Genomic DNA, 16,319 nt, shown 5'->3' on the forward strand with positions numbered 1-16,319 from the left:
GATTTCCATTTTACCCATCCTTAGTGTCCCCAGATCTGAAATGAACAAGTAAATTTTATTTATATGAAGGTAGAATTAAAGTTGAATGAACGTACATTGACATTTACTATCCATACCACATGGGGAGCTTTTCCATGTGATGTTCGGTATCACCCTTCAACCCACTCACACACACAATATCCTCATCATGGCTACCTGTGAAGATGTGAACAAGTGCTGGACTTGGTGCAAAGATGCAAGTAAAGCTGTAGAGCCAGATTCACAGCTGGTGTAAATCACTGAATTCAATGGAGCTATGCCAGTGTACACCAGCTGAGGATCTGCCCCTCATGTTTGGGAATATTGAAGGTGAAACTCCCAGCCAGACAAAAAGTAAATAATACCTCCTCTTTTGCTACAAGAGCAAGCTAAATAAAGTGTTCTGGTCATTCAAAAAGGAGTCTCAGAATCTCTTGTGATTTGAGATCAGATTGAATGGAAATGGTTCCTATCCTGGGGTTCTGCCAGTTAAATTCCAGCTCCGCTCCCTCATCAGCTAACATCTGTGCTGAAGAGAACTCGGTATAGTTTCAAACTAACGTGACAGTGAGATATATTGCAAGAGAAACTCTTGGCTTTCTTCCTTTTAGCTTGGCCACTAGGTGCTAGAGATGGTTAACCTGGCAGACTTTCATCTATGCATTACAAGGTTCATGGATGAAGGCTCATCTGGGTGTTTGTTTGTTTCTGGGTTTTTTTGGGGATGGGGGTGGGGGGACTGGTGCATTGTAGAAGTCTCACAGCAGCAGCCTAGGCATGAAGTGAAAGAGTTCTGCTAACTGTCTGTGTCTGCTCCGAGCATCAGCCACAAAGAAACAAAAGAGATGCTCTTCTCAGGTTATGGTTCAAGAGTCAACCTCTCTCTTGTGTCTGTCTCTCCCCATCTCTCCCTGGCCATGTCCCGTCTGGCTGTACCCAATCACTTACCACTGATGATGTATCTCCTCTTCAGGTCACTGCTTTTAGGCACCACCACTTCATTCTCCTGCCCTTGCGGTGAGCTGAACCTCAGTTTAAAATAGTCCGGCTCTGTTGGGGGGTTCTCCCACTCCACTTCCAGCGAGTCCTCCATCTCCTCTGTCACCCAGGCAGCGCTAACTGCAGATAGAGCTAAGGAAGACAGAGTGGGGAGGGTGATGAGCAAGCAGCACATTATCATTTCAGCAGCACCAAAGCCACCTCTCCTCCATGTGTGCACACAAGACAGGAAGGAGCCAAACTACCTCCACCAGGGGTCTCAGGCCTCAAAACCAGGTACAATTTCTCAGATGAACTGAAGGGTTGTTAACTAGGCAAAATGCAATTATTCTTTCAACAGGACTGACTGTACTCATGGTAAAGCTCTATCCCAGCCATAGAGGACTCCAGCTCCTAGGTGTTCTGTTACAAATAAAATACACACTCCCCATAATCCAACCCTTTACTGGCTTTAACAAGGGCATTGAGGTAGCACAGTGTGAAGCTCTCATCACCTAAGTAGGGTCAGACTAGTTCAGGTATGGCCCAGAGATGCCTGAGGAAAATACAGCTACTGCAGTGAGTGGTGCTGACAATTCAAAACTGGCACTCTGCCCTCTGAGTCCATAATCATAGAATATTACATTGGAAGGGACCTCAGGCAGTCATCTAGTCCACCCCCCTGCTCAAAGCAGGACCAATCTCCAGACAGATTTTTGCCCTAAATGGCCCCCATAATGTTACAACACTCTAGCATGATTGTTAGGAAGTGCTGTGCACCTGGCATTGCCATACGTACAAGTGAAGTCCTGACTACTTGCACTCTTTAAGGATCTTCATCACATGCTGTACAGCCTAAGTAGTACCTCTCATCCCCTAGCCAAATCCCACCTGATAATTACATTCTCCTTCTTTGAAACCCTTCTATGTCCATTCAAATGGATGGTTCTCAGAGAGTAAGGAGCTGCAATTTCTTGGAGAGAGGTTGGCACAAATTAAAAAGCCAATTCCTCTACCCCCAACTGCAGAGTGAGAGCAGAGAGAAGGCTAAGATCAAAAGAGTGGTGTGGAGAAGTATATAGGAGGTATAAATATACAGCATATGAAAAGATGGGTTGCCTTACCAAGTTGGGGGTCAGTGCTAATGAGCCAATTCAATTAAGGTGGAAGTGGGCTATTCAATAGCTATAATTGAATTGGCTCATTAGCACTGACCCCCAACTTGGCAAGGCTACACCCACTTTCATGTGCTGTATATTTATACCTGTCTCAGTATTTTCCACTCCATGCATCTGATGAAGTGGGTTTTAGCCCACAAAAGCTTATGCCCAAATAAATTTGTTAGTCTCTAAGATGCCACAAGGACTCCTTATTGTTTTTGCTGATACAGACTAACACGGCTACCCCTCTGAAACCTAAACTAAGGCAAAAATCCCCAGGGGTTACCCCTGGGTCTGCCCTGAAAGACACATTGAATTGACAGATTACTACATCTCTGTCATCTTTAGGAACCACAGATAGTAACTCATTTGCATGTATATATTTGCTTGCTTTCACCTGTAAATAATTCTCTCATTTCTTTTTCCTAGTTATAAAACTTTAGTTAATTTATTACAGGATTGGCTACAGGCATTGTCTTTGGCATCAGATCTATGATGCAAATTGATCTGGGATAAGAGACTGGTCTCTTGGGACTGGGAACAAACTGAACACTCCATGATTTTTGGTGTAAGTGACCATTTATCACCAAGTCCAGATTTCCTGGATAGCAAGATAGACAGGAGAGTCAAAGGGGACTGTCTGTGACTCCTTGGTAAGACTGTTATAGTGATCCAGGAGTTCACATTTCCTATTAGGTCAGTGAAATCTAATTCTAGAACATACCATCAGTTTGGGGTGTCTGCCCTGAGGCAGGCACTCACGGTCGTGTGCCACTCCAGACAGCATGACAGAGAAACATTTCTGCTTCCTGGAGTCAGAGCGTAAACTGGTCCCAGCACTGTGAACTCCCTTGAATTCAGAAGCAGGGAACAATGGTTGGGACTTTGAGGGGGATGGGAAATTCATCCCAAAAAAACTTTTGGGAAAAACATCTTTAAATGGGAGAAGAAAGGCTTATAGAATGGGCCTTTCCAAAATCTCAAACAGGAAGTCATGTGTAGTGCCATACACCCTCAAAGCCTAGCAGTTTGCTCTCCCTATAGTTTGAACCTGACTTTGAAGACCAGCAAATCCTTTTTTTGAGGAAAGGGACTTTCTAGTGCTCCCACCTGTCCTGGCTTGTAGGTGTTCTGGGTTACTGGAAATCCCCTTCTTCACATAACGAAGTGTGATCTGATACTTTGTGCTGGGGTGAAGGCCTGGGATCTCATAGCTGAGCTGTCCTTTTGGCACTCGGACTTGTACTGCAGAGGCCTCGTGCCCTATTGGATAATAGCTGAGGAGGTAATAATCCGCGTCGAGCACCTGATCCCAGCTGAAGGTCAAAGAATCTTCCGTGGTCTTCAGCAGCTGCACATTCTGAGGTGCAATGACTACAGGAAAAAAGGAGAAGAAATTATAAGACTGATATCTCATCTTGGGGCATAGTCCAAAATCCACCGAAGTCAATGAGAGTTTTTCCATTGACTTCAATGGGTTTTGGATCAGGCCCATATTTTGCATTTGTACAATGAATGAACTGCTGGCGAACAGGTCTATGTAGACAACCCTGGAGGCTGAAGCCCTCTGCTTATCCACAAAGAGGTATAGTTGCAGTGGCCAATGGGAACTGAGAACACTCAGCACTGCAATAAACTAGGTATACTTAGCGCCATGTTGTATCAGATAAGTCAATCATCAAAAAAAATGCCAAGAAACAACCTCCTTAACACTCTCAGTGTCACCCATGGTACCAGATGTGTCTGTCGAGGAAAGACGCTCCTCCTTGCTTGGCTGGACGAGTGCAGTTGACATTTCATTATTCTTGTTCTGTGGCATTAAATAATTCTATACTGATGTTACAAAATCCAGAATAAGTGCAGGACCCTCTAATTGCCTAATCAAAGAGGCTTGTAAGACATAGGATAGACCCAGGAAGATCAAGACTATCCTGTAGATCTGGGAGCAGGAACAGAACTCTAGGAAGAGAAGCACATCTCAGTGTTCCACTGGAGATAGCTGGTAGCAGGTTATCCTCTAAAGCCAGTGCTCTGGTGTTGCAATCTGTGGCCTACATTTTCACTGGCACCCAAAGGAGTAACTCTGCAATAGTACTGCAAAGTTCAACTACAGCTGAGGAATGATTTCATCACAGAATTTGAATGGCAGCAAAAATGGGCCTTAATGCTTCTCATAATATTTGATCGTGAACCTCAGAAAGACTACCTACCTATCTCATCAGCTAAATGACAGAACTCTCCTCACTCTACAATTCCTCAGTCACTTACAAAAAAATGAGTATGTTGGAATGCACGTATGTGTATGTGCATGAGAGAAATAAAAATCCAGAATCTCTAGTTTGGTTGCTTAATAAAGTCAATATTTTTGTGCCTGCTGCTCCCCTTGCATCAATAACAATTCTCTATCCATTGAGCACAGACCCTGTGCCTTCACAGTTTCCACAGAAATCCTGCTCAATATTTGCTGCACCTCAGGTCAAGGAGAACTTTCTCATTAGCAATTTGAGTTCTATCACATCTTGAGCTAAGTAAATCCCACACTTGCTCTCTGACAGTCAATTTACACTGTAAGGACACTCGATCCCACTACGTTTACAGAACGTGACAAGTGATAGCAAATAATGGTGACAGACGTTCAACAGGATCCAGCCTTAATTAACTCAAGTTTTGTGCAGTATATTTTTATATCTTTCTGAAGGATTCAGAAACCTAACCATTCTCATGCTTTTCAGTTAGTAAATTTTTATACACTCTTCTTTATAACTGTAAACTCTATTTTACACAAGGAAGGAGGAAGAAACCACCAGTTCAGATAAAATAAGGCTGGGGTAAACTTTTCAGAAGAGCCTACGCTACTGAGGAGCCTAAGTTCTACTTTTAAGAATGACTTAGGCACTTAGTCAATGCAATAAGACTTAGGTTCCTAAGTCACTTAGGCACTTTTGACAATTTTACCCCAAACCTTTTTGAACCTTTCCCAAAACTTGAATCAAACACCCAATGATTTTTCCAGCATCAAAAAATCTGGATTAACTTTTTAATATATGTAAGGCTTTTTATTTTTATATTTCACATCTTGGAACACTCTGATTTTGTCCAGGACTAAAAGCAGAAATGCCTCCAGGGTATTTCTTGGTGCTATTCCATATCATAGCCAAACCCAGGAAATAGTGAACATCTGCTCAGATGTCCATAACAGATAGGCTCAGATAAGCAACAGCTGAATTTTTGGCGACTGAACTGAACTTCTGAATCTGTTGAGATTGGCCCATCACTATACAAGACTGTCTCAGTTCCTTTTCCTATGCTGGAAAACAAGTGTTATAGTTCATTCCAATGGATTAATGTCCTGGTTTTAAGGGTTTATTTTATTGTACTAAGCCGACCTTTAGATCTTCACTGTTAAAGTTACTTTATTGTAGGTTTAAGATGCTTTAAAGTAAGTTTGGTCTACATGGACCAAGCAAAAGCTGTTAAACACAGTTTAGACTAGCCAGAGCTGGGGTTCCCAATTGCATGATCTTCTTGCCTTTTTCTCCCCCCGCCAAGCAGCCTATTGCTAACTGCTATAAATACTGCTTGCTGTATCTAATACAGTATTTTCCTGGCTTCTTCCCACTAACTTCTTCAGCTCACATTGGTACACACACAAACAAAAAACCCCATATCATCAAGCTGTGAGTTCTGATGATTTTGCAGAAGGAAAGAAAACTCTCTCCTTATCTCTGACTTATTTCAAAGTCCTAAATAATCCTTAAAATTAGTGCATGTGACTTCTTCATTTCTGAAAATGTAAACTGACTTCTGTAGTTGTGACAATCAGGGTCCAGACACCCCAGAGGGAGAACAGAGGGCCTGAACCTCAAATAATAAGCAATTGAATCAACTGGTTGTACACATTATTACTGCACTATAAGAAGTGTATCAAGGAACATCTTTTATGAAGGTTGGTGATACCCTGGTCATTAATATCATTGTGTGATGTACGTGTGGGTTGTGCACAAAGAATTACATATGTGTGCTGGAAATATGTTCTTAAAATGTGTTTCAGAAGCACAGCATAAATCCAGCCTGCCCTAGACAAAGAAATGTGGATTTTCCTGGCTGAGTGGCTTGATTACTGGCAGAGGACAACGAAAGAGTATTTACATAAACAAAGCAATCAGTTTAGTTCGAGACATTTTACTGATCCATCACTTAAGGAACAAAGAACAGCATCCTCTGTGTCTGTGAAAAATGGATCCCCATGGCTTGAAGGGCAGGAGCTGCTGATAACTCGCAAATGAGAAACCTACTTAGGCAAAGACTATAACTTGCTAGAATTAAGTTTAGTCATTAGAAAGCGTGTATGGTTTGGTTTGGTTTGTAACCAGACCGGTTTCTTTTTCTCATCACTTAAACCTCTGTCCTTATTAATAAACTTATCCTTGTTTTATTACAAAACCATATCAGTGCTGCTATATTGAATTAAGTGTGAATTCTCAATTAAATTAAAGCTGGTGTGTGCTCTGTCTCTTTGGAGGGCAGCGAACTTAATCATTTCTGTGAGTGCTCAGTGAGAGGGACTGGACACTGCAGAGATGTCTCTGGGGAATTCAGGAAATGGGGTTCACTGATTGTTACCTGCAAGGTGAGGTTAAGATTGGTGGCGTCTCAGGGAGTTTGCTGGTGAAATAGACAGGCAGGCATGGCAGGGAGCTGAACACAGTCTCAGTTTCAGCAAAGCTCTCTCTTGCTGAGGCAGAGAGGTAACACAGTGCTTTGCAGCTGTGGGTGCCCTGAGGAGAGCATCACAGTCGTGAAGAAAACTAAAGGAAGTTTGATCCCTGCAGAAAACAGATCTTGGCAAATCCAGTGTACACCATAGCCCTTCTGATGGGAATAACATCTTACACTTTTGGTCAAAAGATACATTGCTTCAGCAATCATGAAGCCACTAAACATGATGGTAGTGTAATTTGTCCTACTGGGAAAGGCTCTCTCTTGAAACTAATTGGGCTATTTTCCCAGCAATCTCTCCTCACTTCATCCACAGCTCTAGCCAAAGTCCATCCTTAGAGGCGCTTACACAATTCCTCTTGCCTTTAGTTGAAGCTATGTAACGCAAGGGTAGAATATGGCCCTTCATTGCCCTGGAACATACATGGGATTTGGGTTTACTTGTGGTAAAATAACCCCAAACACACAGGATAGATCTTGTTCTGTATGTAAGTGCAGTTTGGATGGAGCAGGCACTATCTGCACCCTTTGAAGTGAAGGACCCAGCACAGGAAAACAAAGTTGTCTATTAGCCAATTGCATGGAATAGTGACCCAGGTGGCTGCAACATCCCTTTCCCCTTCCTGGTTTTCAGTTCTGCTTCATCAATGGCATGTTTTGATGAGGTGCTGACACAGAAGCACCTGCCATCTCATCCAGAAACAACACAAATTCTGAGATCAGCTAGAGCCATTCACCCAGGCAGATGTGACAAACCAAAGCCCTTTTGGGGCCTGATCAATAAATTGCAGTCATTTGTCCAGGGAAATGGCATGATGAAAACAAGAAAGGTAAACAAGTGTTGCATTTTGGACACTTACTTAGAAACCATTGAAAATCCTCCTCCTTTCCCTCCTCTTTGATAACAAACAAACTTGCACTGTATGTAGTGAAAGGATTCTTTACATAAACAATACTAAGTGCTGACGGAAGTCTGAGAATGGATGGGGTTTGGCTGACTAGATGCCAAGAGTCCATCTTGTGTTCTAATTACTGTTATAAATCTCTCTCCATTAGCCAGTTGCTTCTCAGGAAACAGATTAAGGCTCTATGGCCTAAGCAAGCAGGAAACCAGAAATATGTTTCTAAATTCACTGCTGGGTTGAAAGCTGCCTGTTAGGAATCCTGGCCCCACTGGAAAGTCTCATCGTCTCATTCTTTAAAATCCACTCCACTTTCCACCATTCCTATTGCTTCTGCTCTAACAGAATGATTTTCAAGCAAAGGCAAAAACTTGCTAGAAAAATTTGGTTTTAATCAGGTGCTACATTTATTTAATGAGGAGTACTTGTGGCACCTTAGAGACTATCACATTTATTTGGGCATAAGCTTATGCCCAAATAAATGTGTTAGTCTCTAAGGTGAGACAATACTCCTCGTTCTTTTTGGTGATACAGACTAACACAGCTATCGCTCTGACATTTATTTAAGGTATCCCAAAGTGCTCTATAGAATGATGAGATGATGTTCCAAAAGAGCACAAGTCAGTATCTGAGGTTTAACATCTACTTTCCTCCATAGCTTCTTACTGATCATAAATGAAAAAAAATTAATGAGTGCAAATAATTGTGCACTTTCGGGAGTACATACATTCTAGTTGCTCAGATATGCCAGTAATAATGACAACAAATTATTAAATGTGTCTTGTTGTGTGCAAAGAGATGTAAACATCAGTGAAACTGTACCACAGCAGCACTCAATAGTAATCCTTCAGGAACCAGAAGTCTTTTCTCAGAATATAAAAGTCAGTTTAATGACATTGGAAGAGGAGAGCTTGACAGATGCTGCAGAAATATAAACTGTTTCACAAAGATTTAGGAAAAGTATTTTTCCTTTCTGTGACCTTGCTGATCTAGTCGTAAATTACAATACAAAAATGAATTGTATAGCGGTGTATTAATTTTATAACATATCCATCCTACTACTGGAGCAACAGCAACAACAACAGCATGGGGAGGAGGAAGCCAGGTTGCATTCAGACTCTTCTCCTTGGGAGTCAGGACCAGAACTCCCTTGGGACACCAGAGACAATTCTGGCTGCCACCTTCACAGACCTGGCTGCCTCCCTGACAGCGTTCATTCCTTGCTCATTTCTGTGGACAGAACAGAATGATCATTGACTGAGAGGGAAATAGAGAACCTGGAAAGAAAGACTGGGGGTTGAATCGCGTAAGGTGTTGGTTAAGAGTTTTGGTATAGGGGGAGAATTTTGTCTATAGCACTTTTTTTTTAAACAAGGTGAACCAATGAGCAAATGTAGTTTTTGAGGAGCAAGATCAGAGCTTTAATGCTAACCCAGATCACTTACAATAATCTGCATGTACTCAATTCACCTGCCTCAGAAGGTTGAAGGGCTGAGTTGACATGGCTGGGATATGAACTTGCAGTTATAGGGATTTTAAAGATATTTCAGACTGGATGACTAGGCCACTGAGCCATTTTTATGGGCATTAAGGCTTTTCAAGGATGGGAAGTAGCAATGGTACCAAAGCCTCAAACTGGCAGCTGGGGTTGAGGTGGTTGTCCAGAGTGGGATTCACTCACTACTTGATTAGGGCTCCTATGGCACTTTTTGTGCTAAAAGACCTTGAATGAGACTGAGGCTGAGATTTCAGAGACCTATTGGAATGAGGTGCCCAAATCCTACTGAAAGTCAGTGGGATTTGAGCACCTAATTACCTTAGCCCCTTTGAAAATCTCAGACTGCAGATTTAACTTAATAGATACATCTGGAGAAACAACAGCAACCTGAAACCTTCCCTAGTAGACACCCTCCAGTGAAGGCAGACCTGCACAAGGAAGGGGATTATGGAAACTGTTTTCAGCACTGTCATTCTGCGTAAAACCAGACAAATGCAGGTTAAAGTTAATGACCCAAAGACTAAGGCCATGCACTGAGCCTTGAGTACAGCTACACAAGGACTTTAGCAGACATCCTGCAGCAAGGAGCCCCACCGATAGTGTCTTTAAACTAAGGAGGTTCTGCTCCTGGCCTAGTCCAGTTGGAATCTTTGGGTAGAGAGCAGGGTCAGCTCACTTAGGTCTAATCAGTCAACCCCCACTGCCTGGTGCAGATATAGGACAAGCAATAGCTTCTTGCATGGGAGTTTCCAACAGCAGCAATAGGAGCAAACAACCTAGCTAGATTTAAGATGGAGCTTGATCAGTTTATAAACAGGATTATATGATGACATTGCCTGAGACAGCAGCAGACTGGACGTTATGACTTACAAGGTGCCTTCCAATCCTAAATTCCTAATGGCCTCAGCCTAGAGTAGATTACTGAAGGTTTTGATATACCATTGTTCACAGCTTGTACTGAATCCTCTGGCTTTCTCACAACCAATGCAGACTGCAACAGGCAGGCAGGCAGGCAGACCTGGCTGACTCCCTTGCCTTTATTCCCAGGAGTGATCTATGGGCTTGGTTAGCATTCCTCCCTGGTTATAAGCCTCCATATCCAGTCTTTGGTTATGGGCTGGGGATAGCATCATCTCCAGCTAATGGATATTGGGTGAGGTTAGCTGCAGAAGGACCCAAACAAATGTCACAATGGACAGGAAGGAAGGGGGATACAGGGGACACACCAGGATAAAAGACATAGGGAAGGAATAAAGGGAAGGTGCTTCTCACCCTGGGAGCAGTCAAGCCCAATGAAACCATCATAGCAGTAGCACTCTTCACTATCACAGAAACCATTGCCACTGCAGTCGTTGGGGCATCTCTTCTCACTGCAGTCATCTGCCATGAACTCCTCATAGCACTGACACACACCATTGTTACAGATCCCATTGCCACTGCAGTTCTTAGGGCACAGCTGCTGACTGCAGTCTTCACCAACGTAGGGTTTGCTGCAGATGCATTTGCCATCAACGCAGCGTCCATGGCCATTGCAATTGTTGGGGCAGCTGGGGCGGGAACAATCACTGCCCTCCCAGCCTTTATCACAGTCACATCCACAGATCTCTTGGATGAAAGTTCCATGGCCACTGCAATTCGAGACACCTGTCCAGTTGGGGACCCAGAGCCGACATCAGCAGGTAGCATGAAGGAGAGAAAGAGGCAGACAAAACAGCATTAGAAATAGAGTCGTAGACAGATATAGAGAAGGTCTATTCAAAACCATTGGTAGGAAAGAGAAACTAAATGGACTGATTATAGCTGCACCCACTAGTGTCATATGAGACTATCACCTGAGCATTCTTCTTTGTTTTGGACAGTTAGCTATCAAAGAAAAACAAATAAACAAATTCTCAACATTTTCCTTTAAAATGAAAAATTCTGGGACTGGAAACAAAACAAAAAACCTAGGAATTCTACAACCACACCTCCTGCTGATGTGGAATTCCAGAATGTCACCTCTCCCAAGCTCGAGAACTCCAGGCCCTGACTTCTCAGACACTCCAGAATTCCTCTCAAAGCTGAAAGATACATGTTAGCACATTTTGGGAACATCAGCTTTCCCCACCAAGCCCAGGAACCTGAACCCCGCCTCACCTTGGAGATTCCAGAGTTCCACTCCCTCAAGACCAGGAAATCAAGTTATCTTGGATCTGTAGGAGTTTAATCCAAGCCCAACCACATCCAGAAACCCCAGAATTCCACACCCCATTGCTGATTCTGAGCTCCTTGCCATTGTGAGGACCCTTGAAATCACCCCTACCCCTGTCCATCACCGCTGGGGAGCACAGCAAACCAAGCACTCCATCACCTCATAAACACTAGAATTCCTGAGCTTCCCCAAAAGCCCAGTGAAGTCAATGGGAGTCTTACTATTGGCTTCAATGGACTTTGGATGTCTCTGTGTCAGGAACTCCAGGATTCCCCACCTCAAACTCAGGAAACTGATTGCTCCCATTAAACCCTCTTTTCATATGCCTCAAACTTCCATGCCCCAGTGTAAAAAACCTGGGCTCCAGCCTGACCAGGACTTTTCCAGTAGGGAATAGCACAGCACAGAGAGGAGCATACAATTAAAGCTACTGGAAATAGAGAACACACTGCAAAAAAAAATAAATTACAGTATGTTGCACACCTTGGACTCCCCCACAGCACCTCTGTATACTGCAGGCCTCCTTGAGTACCATCATTTCTTTCTCCATCTTTTCTATCCTTTCCCGCAGATCTTTGATGTGTCCCAAAGCTTCACAGTCACCTCTCGGTGTCTGAACTTGGATTTTGTGCCTAAATATGATATTCTGCTCCTCCTCTTCGTCCGCATCCCCAGCAGCAAGCAGCACATGACTGTCGTCTTTGAGCGGCAATGGGTCTGCCTCCACCTTGATCTGGGATGATTTGGGTAGGTCAATCTTGTATGAGTGGCTGAAGGAGATTTTCTGACCATTGCTGGTACAGTTGTGAAGTTCAGTGGGGAGCTGAACAACAGCAGTTTGGAGAGCAAGGTACAGTAACATCCCCTGAGGGAAAGTAAGCCAACTCCAGACACTCATCTTGTAGTTCTTCAGAGGGAAGGCTGATCCTATAAAAACAGTGAAGCTGGTTTCAAGGAGAAAAAAAAAGATGAAAAAAATGCTACCATAAAACCATAAGAAACCCTGGTCTGCTATGATGCTATCTGGTGCTGTAAGCTCACAAGTTCATCAGTGACAGGTTGATCAGTATTTGGATAAGACATATACAAAGAATACCTAGGGCGATAAGTTTCAGAGTGGTAGCCATGTTAGTCTGTATCAGCAAAAACAACAAGGAGTCCTTGTGGCACCTTAGAGACTACAAGGACTCCTCATTGTTTTTAAGGTGTTACAGAAAATGGCAATTGTGTTGACTCAATAGGCGACACTCTTCCTTAGGAGTCAGTACTGAATTAGAGTCCTGACCCAGCGTTAGCAGGCACTGTGCTCTGCAAGATGACATCTTTCAGATGACACTTAAAACCATAGTCCTGATTATCATGATTAACTACCTCTTGCAATTTTAGTACAAGTAAAGGTGTTGGCCCTACCTGACATTAGGCCTAACTAAATTCCCCTGCAGTTTAAATGGATATAGTATGTGTCTCTCACTTATTACATTAAGCTGCTGTACACTGTTGCAGTGTGCTGTTAAATATAGTTCACCCCAGAGATTGCTGCATTTCAGTGGTGGATGGAGTAAACCCTATACAGTGAAACATGCTTTAAGGCAGTCATTCAAGAGACTGACAAAAATCAGCTCCTTAACAGAGATGATTTTCCAGTAAAGTCAGTAGCAGAATTGTTCTTGGAACATTCAGGATAATATCTTGGGGCAGCCTCTTATGAAAAGAGGTTGGCTAATACAGGGGGTGTCTTGCATAGGTTTCACTGCATATAGTTTACATAGATGTTTGTTAACTGGAAAATATTGTGGTATCCTTTGGGACGAACTGCACCATATAAATGTACAATATTTTTATTTATCGTACAGAGAATTTGGTGCTGGTGTAAGGTACCAGGCTCATAACTTGGGAGGCTGAATAGTTCTCTCCACACAACAAGTTCAGTGCAGACAATGCCAGGGCAAGACTTTCACATACTGCCCTGTCTGTGTGCCTGCACCCTGACCTGGAAGTCCCTCTTCTAAGAGAGAGAGGAGGCACAGCTTCCATGCTGGGCATGCAGGCAAGGGCACTAACTGTGATGAGGACACTTGTACATTATGAACTGGATTCAGACATCAGTTCATTTCATATGGGTCACTGAATGACTATCAACTGCTCATGATTTTGGTTACCATCAGCCTGGGTGATATTTGAACCAGGAAACTGGGATTGTTTAGTCTGCAGAAGAGAAGAATGAGGCGGGATTTGATAGCTGCTTTCAACTACCTGAAAGGGGGTTCCAAAGAGGATGGATCTAGACTGTTCTCAGTGGTAGCAGATGACAGAACAAGGAGCANCTAGACTGTTCTCAGTGGTAGCAGATGACAGAACAAGGAGCAATGGTCTCAAGTTGCAGTGGGGGAGGTTTAGGTTGTATATTAGGAAAAACTTTTTCACTAGGAGGGTGATGAAGCACTGGAATGGGTTACCTAGGGAGGTGGTGGAATCTCCTTCCTTAGAGGTTTTTAAGGTCAGGCTTGACAGCCTGGCTGGGATGATTTAGTTGGGGATGAGCAGGGGGTTGGACTAAATGACCTCCTGAGGTCCCTTCCAACCCTGATAACTTATGATTCTATGATCTAAAGGTTTAAGGCCTCGTATTACCAATTCCTTAGCTATTCAGTCTATCATGCCAAAGACTCCTTTCCAGTCTAAATCATGTTATTGGCCACTGTGAAATAAAGAATGGGACTCAATTTCTGCATGCCCTTGGAAAATTAATTCTGCTTCTTCTAAGATGTTGCACATTTTGACCCTGGCATTGTCTGGAACCTGGGGAAGTCAAGGTGTTACCCCACATTATATTTTAAATTACTGTATGATGACATGGTGCCATCCTGAGTTTTGAGGTCTCGTTAAGGATTTGAAGTGCTTGATTTAACTGGATGTCAGATTTGCTTTATAGTCACTGCAAAAGTTAATCCAGGAACCACACCAGATCACCTCATTGTTAGATTGATTAATAACAGGTCTGACAAACTAACTGATGCCAATGGGAAAGATAGTCCCTGGCAGGTTTAATCATGGTGGCACTTGTAGATAAGAGTGAAGATTGTTATAGAAACATACACACACGTACCAGGGACAAACCTACTTTTCATGTCCCAAATTCTGCCAAGGAAAATGGATGAGATCTCCCCATGACATTACAGGTCCTCACTTTGACTATCCAGAGCCTGAAATCATGGCATATGGAGTTGTCCTTTAGAGCCTCCTTGGCTTATAAACTAAGCAGGGTTCAGGAAGAGTGCCCTACTTATTCAGAAGCTTGAGGCTCTGGCTCCTAAAATCAAAACCAAAAAAAAAACCAAAAAAACCCCCCCAACCCAATAACAAATGTATGTAGGGCCAAATGCTCAACACCTTACTCAGCACATGCTCAGGCAGAACACTCACCGAAATTAATAGGAGTTTTGCCAGGGGAAAGAGTGAGTGAAATAGCATAAGGACTTCAGGATTCAGTCCATGAGCCTTTATTATGTATAAAGAAAATTTAAAAATGAGAAACAACCTGTAGCTTTTTCCTTCCAGCAGTTCTCAAACTCTATCTAATTTTTCATCTCTTAGCACATCATTCTGCTGACACAGGACTTTTCCATCCTTGTTCTGAGGTTTTGCAACCACCTGTTAGCCAAGGAAGGTGCAGCTTTTAATCCACCTCTCCCATCCCCAATCATCTGCTATTCTATTTCCAAACCTCCACTTTCTTAGGCAAAGAGTCACAGAAATTAACTACTTTCATCTCTCTTTAGCCTTCTGAAACATATCAAGTAATAAGGGTTGTCCTTGTCTTAAGGCTTTGAACCAACATAGTACTTGAGATCCACAGAATCTCACCATAGGCCACAGACAGAGTGTCCAGAACCTTGTTTTACAGGGTTTATTTTCAAAGCCCTGGAAATGAAAAACCCACACACAGATACACACACACACAAAGCCCTTTTTCATCGCTGGGTATTCTGTGTTGTAACGTGATGTCTCTACTAATTAGACTCTCTTGAGCACCGCAAATTGATCTCAGATTTTCCTGGGCAAGCAGATCACTCAAGAGAAAAACTCCTGAACATAGCACTTCTGTCAAGTGTAATGAAAGAGGATAACAGTACTTCTGGCTTCAACATCATGTAATAAAGAGATTTTTCCTTGCTGTTTAAGAAAAAGAGAGTGGATGTAACCAATCCTTCATTGAGGACATTATGTCATATGTATAAGATCATGTAACTGGAACTAATAGGGTGAAACTGAGCAAAAGAAAGGTTTAGGAAAAAAATTTCCTGGCATTCAATCTAACAGTCAGATCTATTAGACTATGGAATAGTCTCCTAAGAAAAGTGGTGGAAGATACATTGCTTCTGACATTTAAACCTCAACTTAGTAAAACACTAGATAAGATGACACTGTAGAGAACAGACAGTATTCTCATGGGAAGGATAAGATGATCTAATCCTGTAGGTCTTTTCCATTCCTAATGTCTATGCCTGTGTATTTTAGTGTACTGAATTTTGCAATTTGCTGATCTGGACAACAGTATTTCTTCAAGTTAACTGGCTGTTGTATATATTATTTGTACTGCAGTGCCCCAGCTCCTTTGTGCTAGACACCGTACAAGCATACAACAAAACAGGTCCTTGCCCCATGGAATTGACTATCTAAGCAAACATTTAAAAGGTACCATAGTTTTAACATCTACTGTGAGTGCTTTCATAGGATTTAAACCCACAACGTCTTATACAAGGCTGATGTACCTAAACCACAAAGCCACTTGATAGGCTGTTAACAAGGTAGCTGTACTTTCCTAACCATTTTAGATTGAAAGCTCTTCAGGG

The 16,319-nt window shown here is 42.7% G+C and overlaps 1 protein-coding gene across 1 annotated transcript in view; it reads right to left on the reverse strand.

The window, feature by feature from the left end:
* Nucleotides 1-12,364, reverse strand: part of TNN (tenascin N) — a 40,785-nt gene extending 28,421 nt beyond the window's left edge. The window contains 4 exon segments of the mRNA XM_032778467.2: nt 967-1,149; nt 3,267-3,530; nt 10,548-10,919; nt 11,950-12,364. Of these exon segments, the coding sequence (XP_032634358.1) occupies nt 967-1,149; nt 3,267-3,530; nt 10,548-10,919; nt 11,950-12,364 (1,234 nt within the window).
* Between the last annotated feature and the right edge of the window lie 3,955 nt (nt 12,365-16,319).

The sequence above is a fragment of the Chelonoidis abingdonii genome, chromosome 7 (assembly GCF_003597395.2).
Source record: "Chelonoidis abingdonii isolate Lonesome George chromosome 7, CheloAbing_2.0, whole genome shotgun sequence".
Lineage (NCBI taxonomy): Eukaryota > Metazoa > Chordata > Testudines > Testudinidae > Chelonoidis > Chelonoidis abingdonii.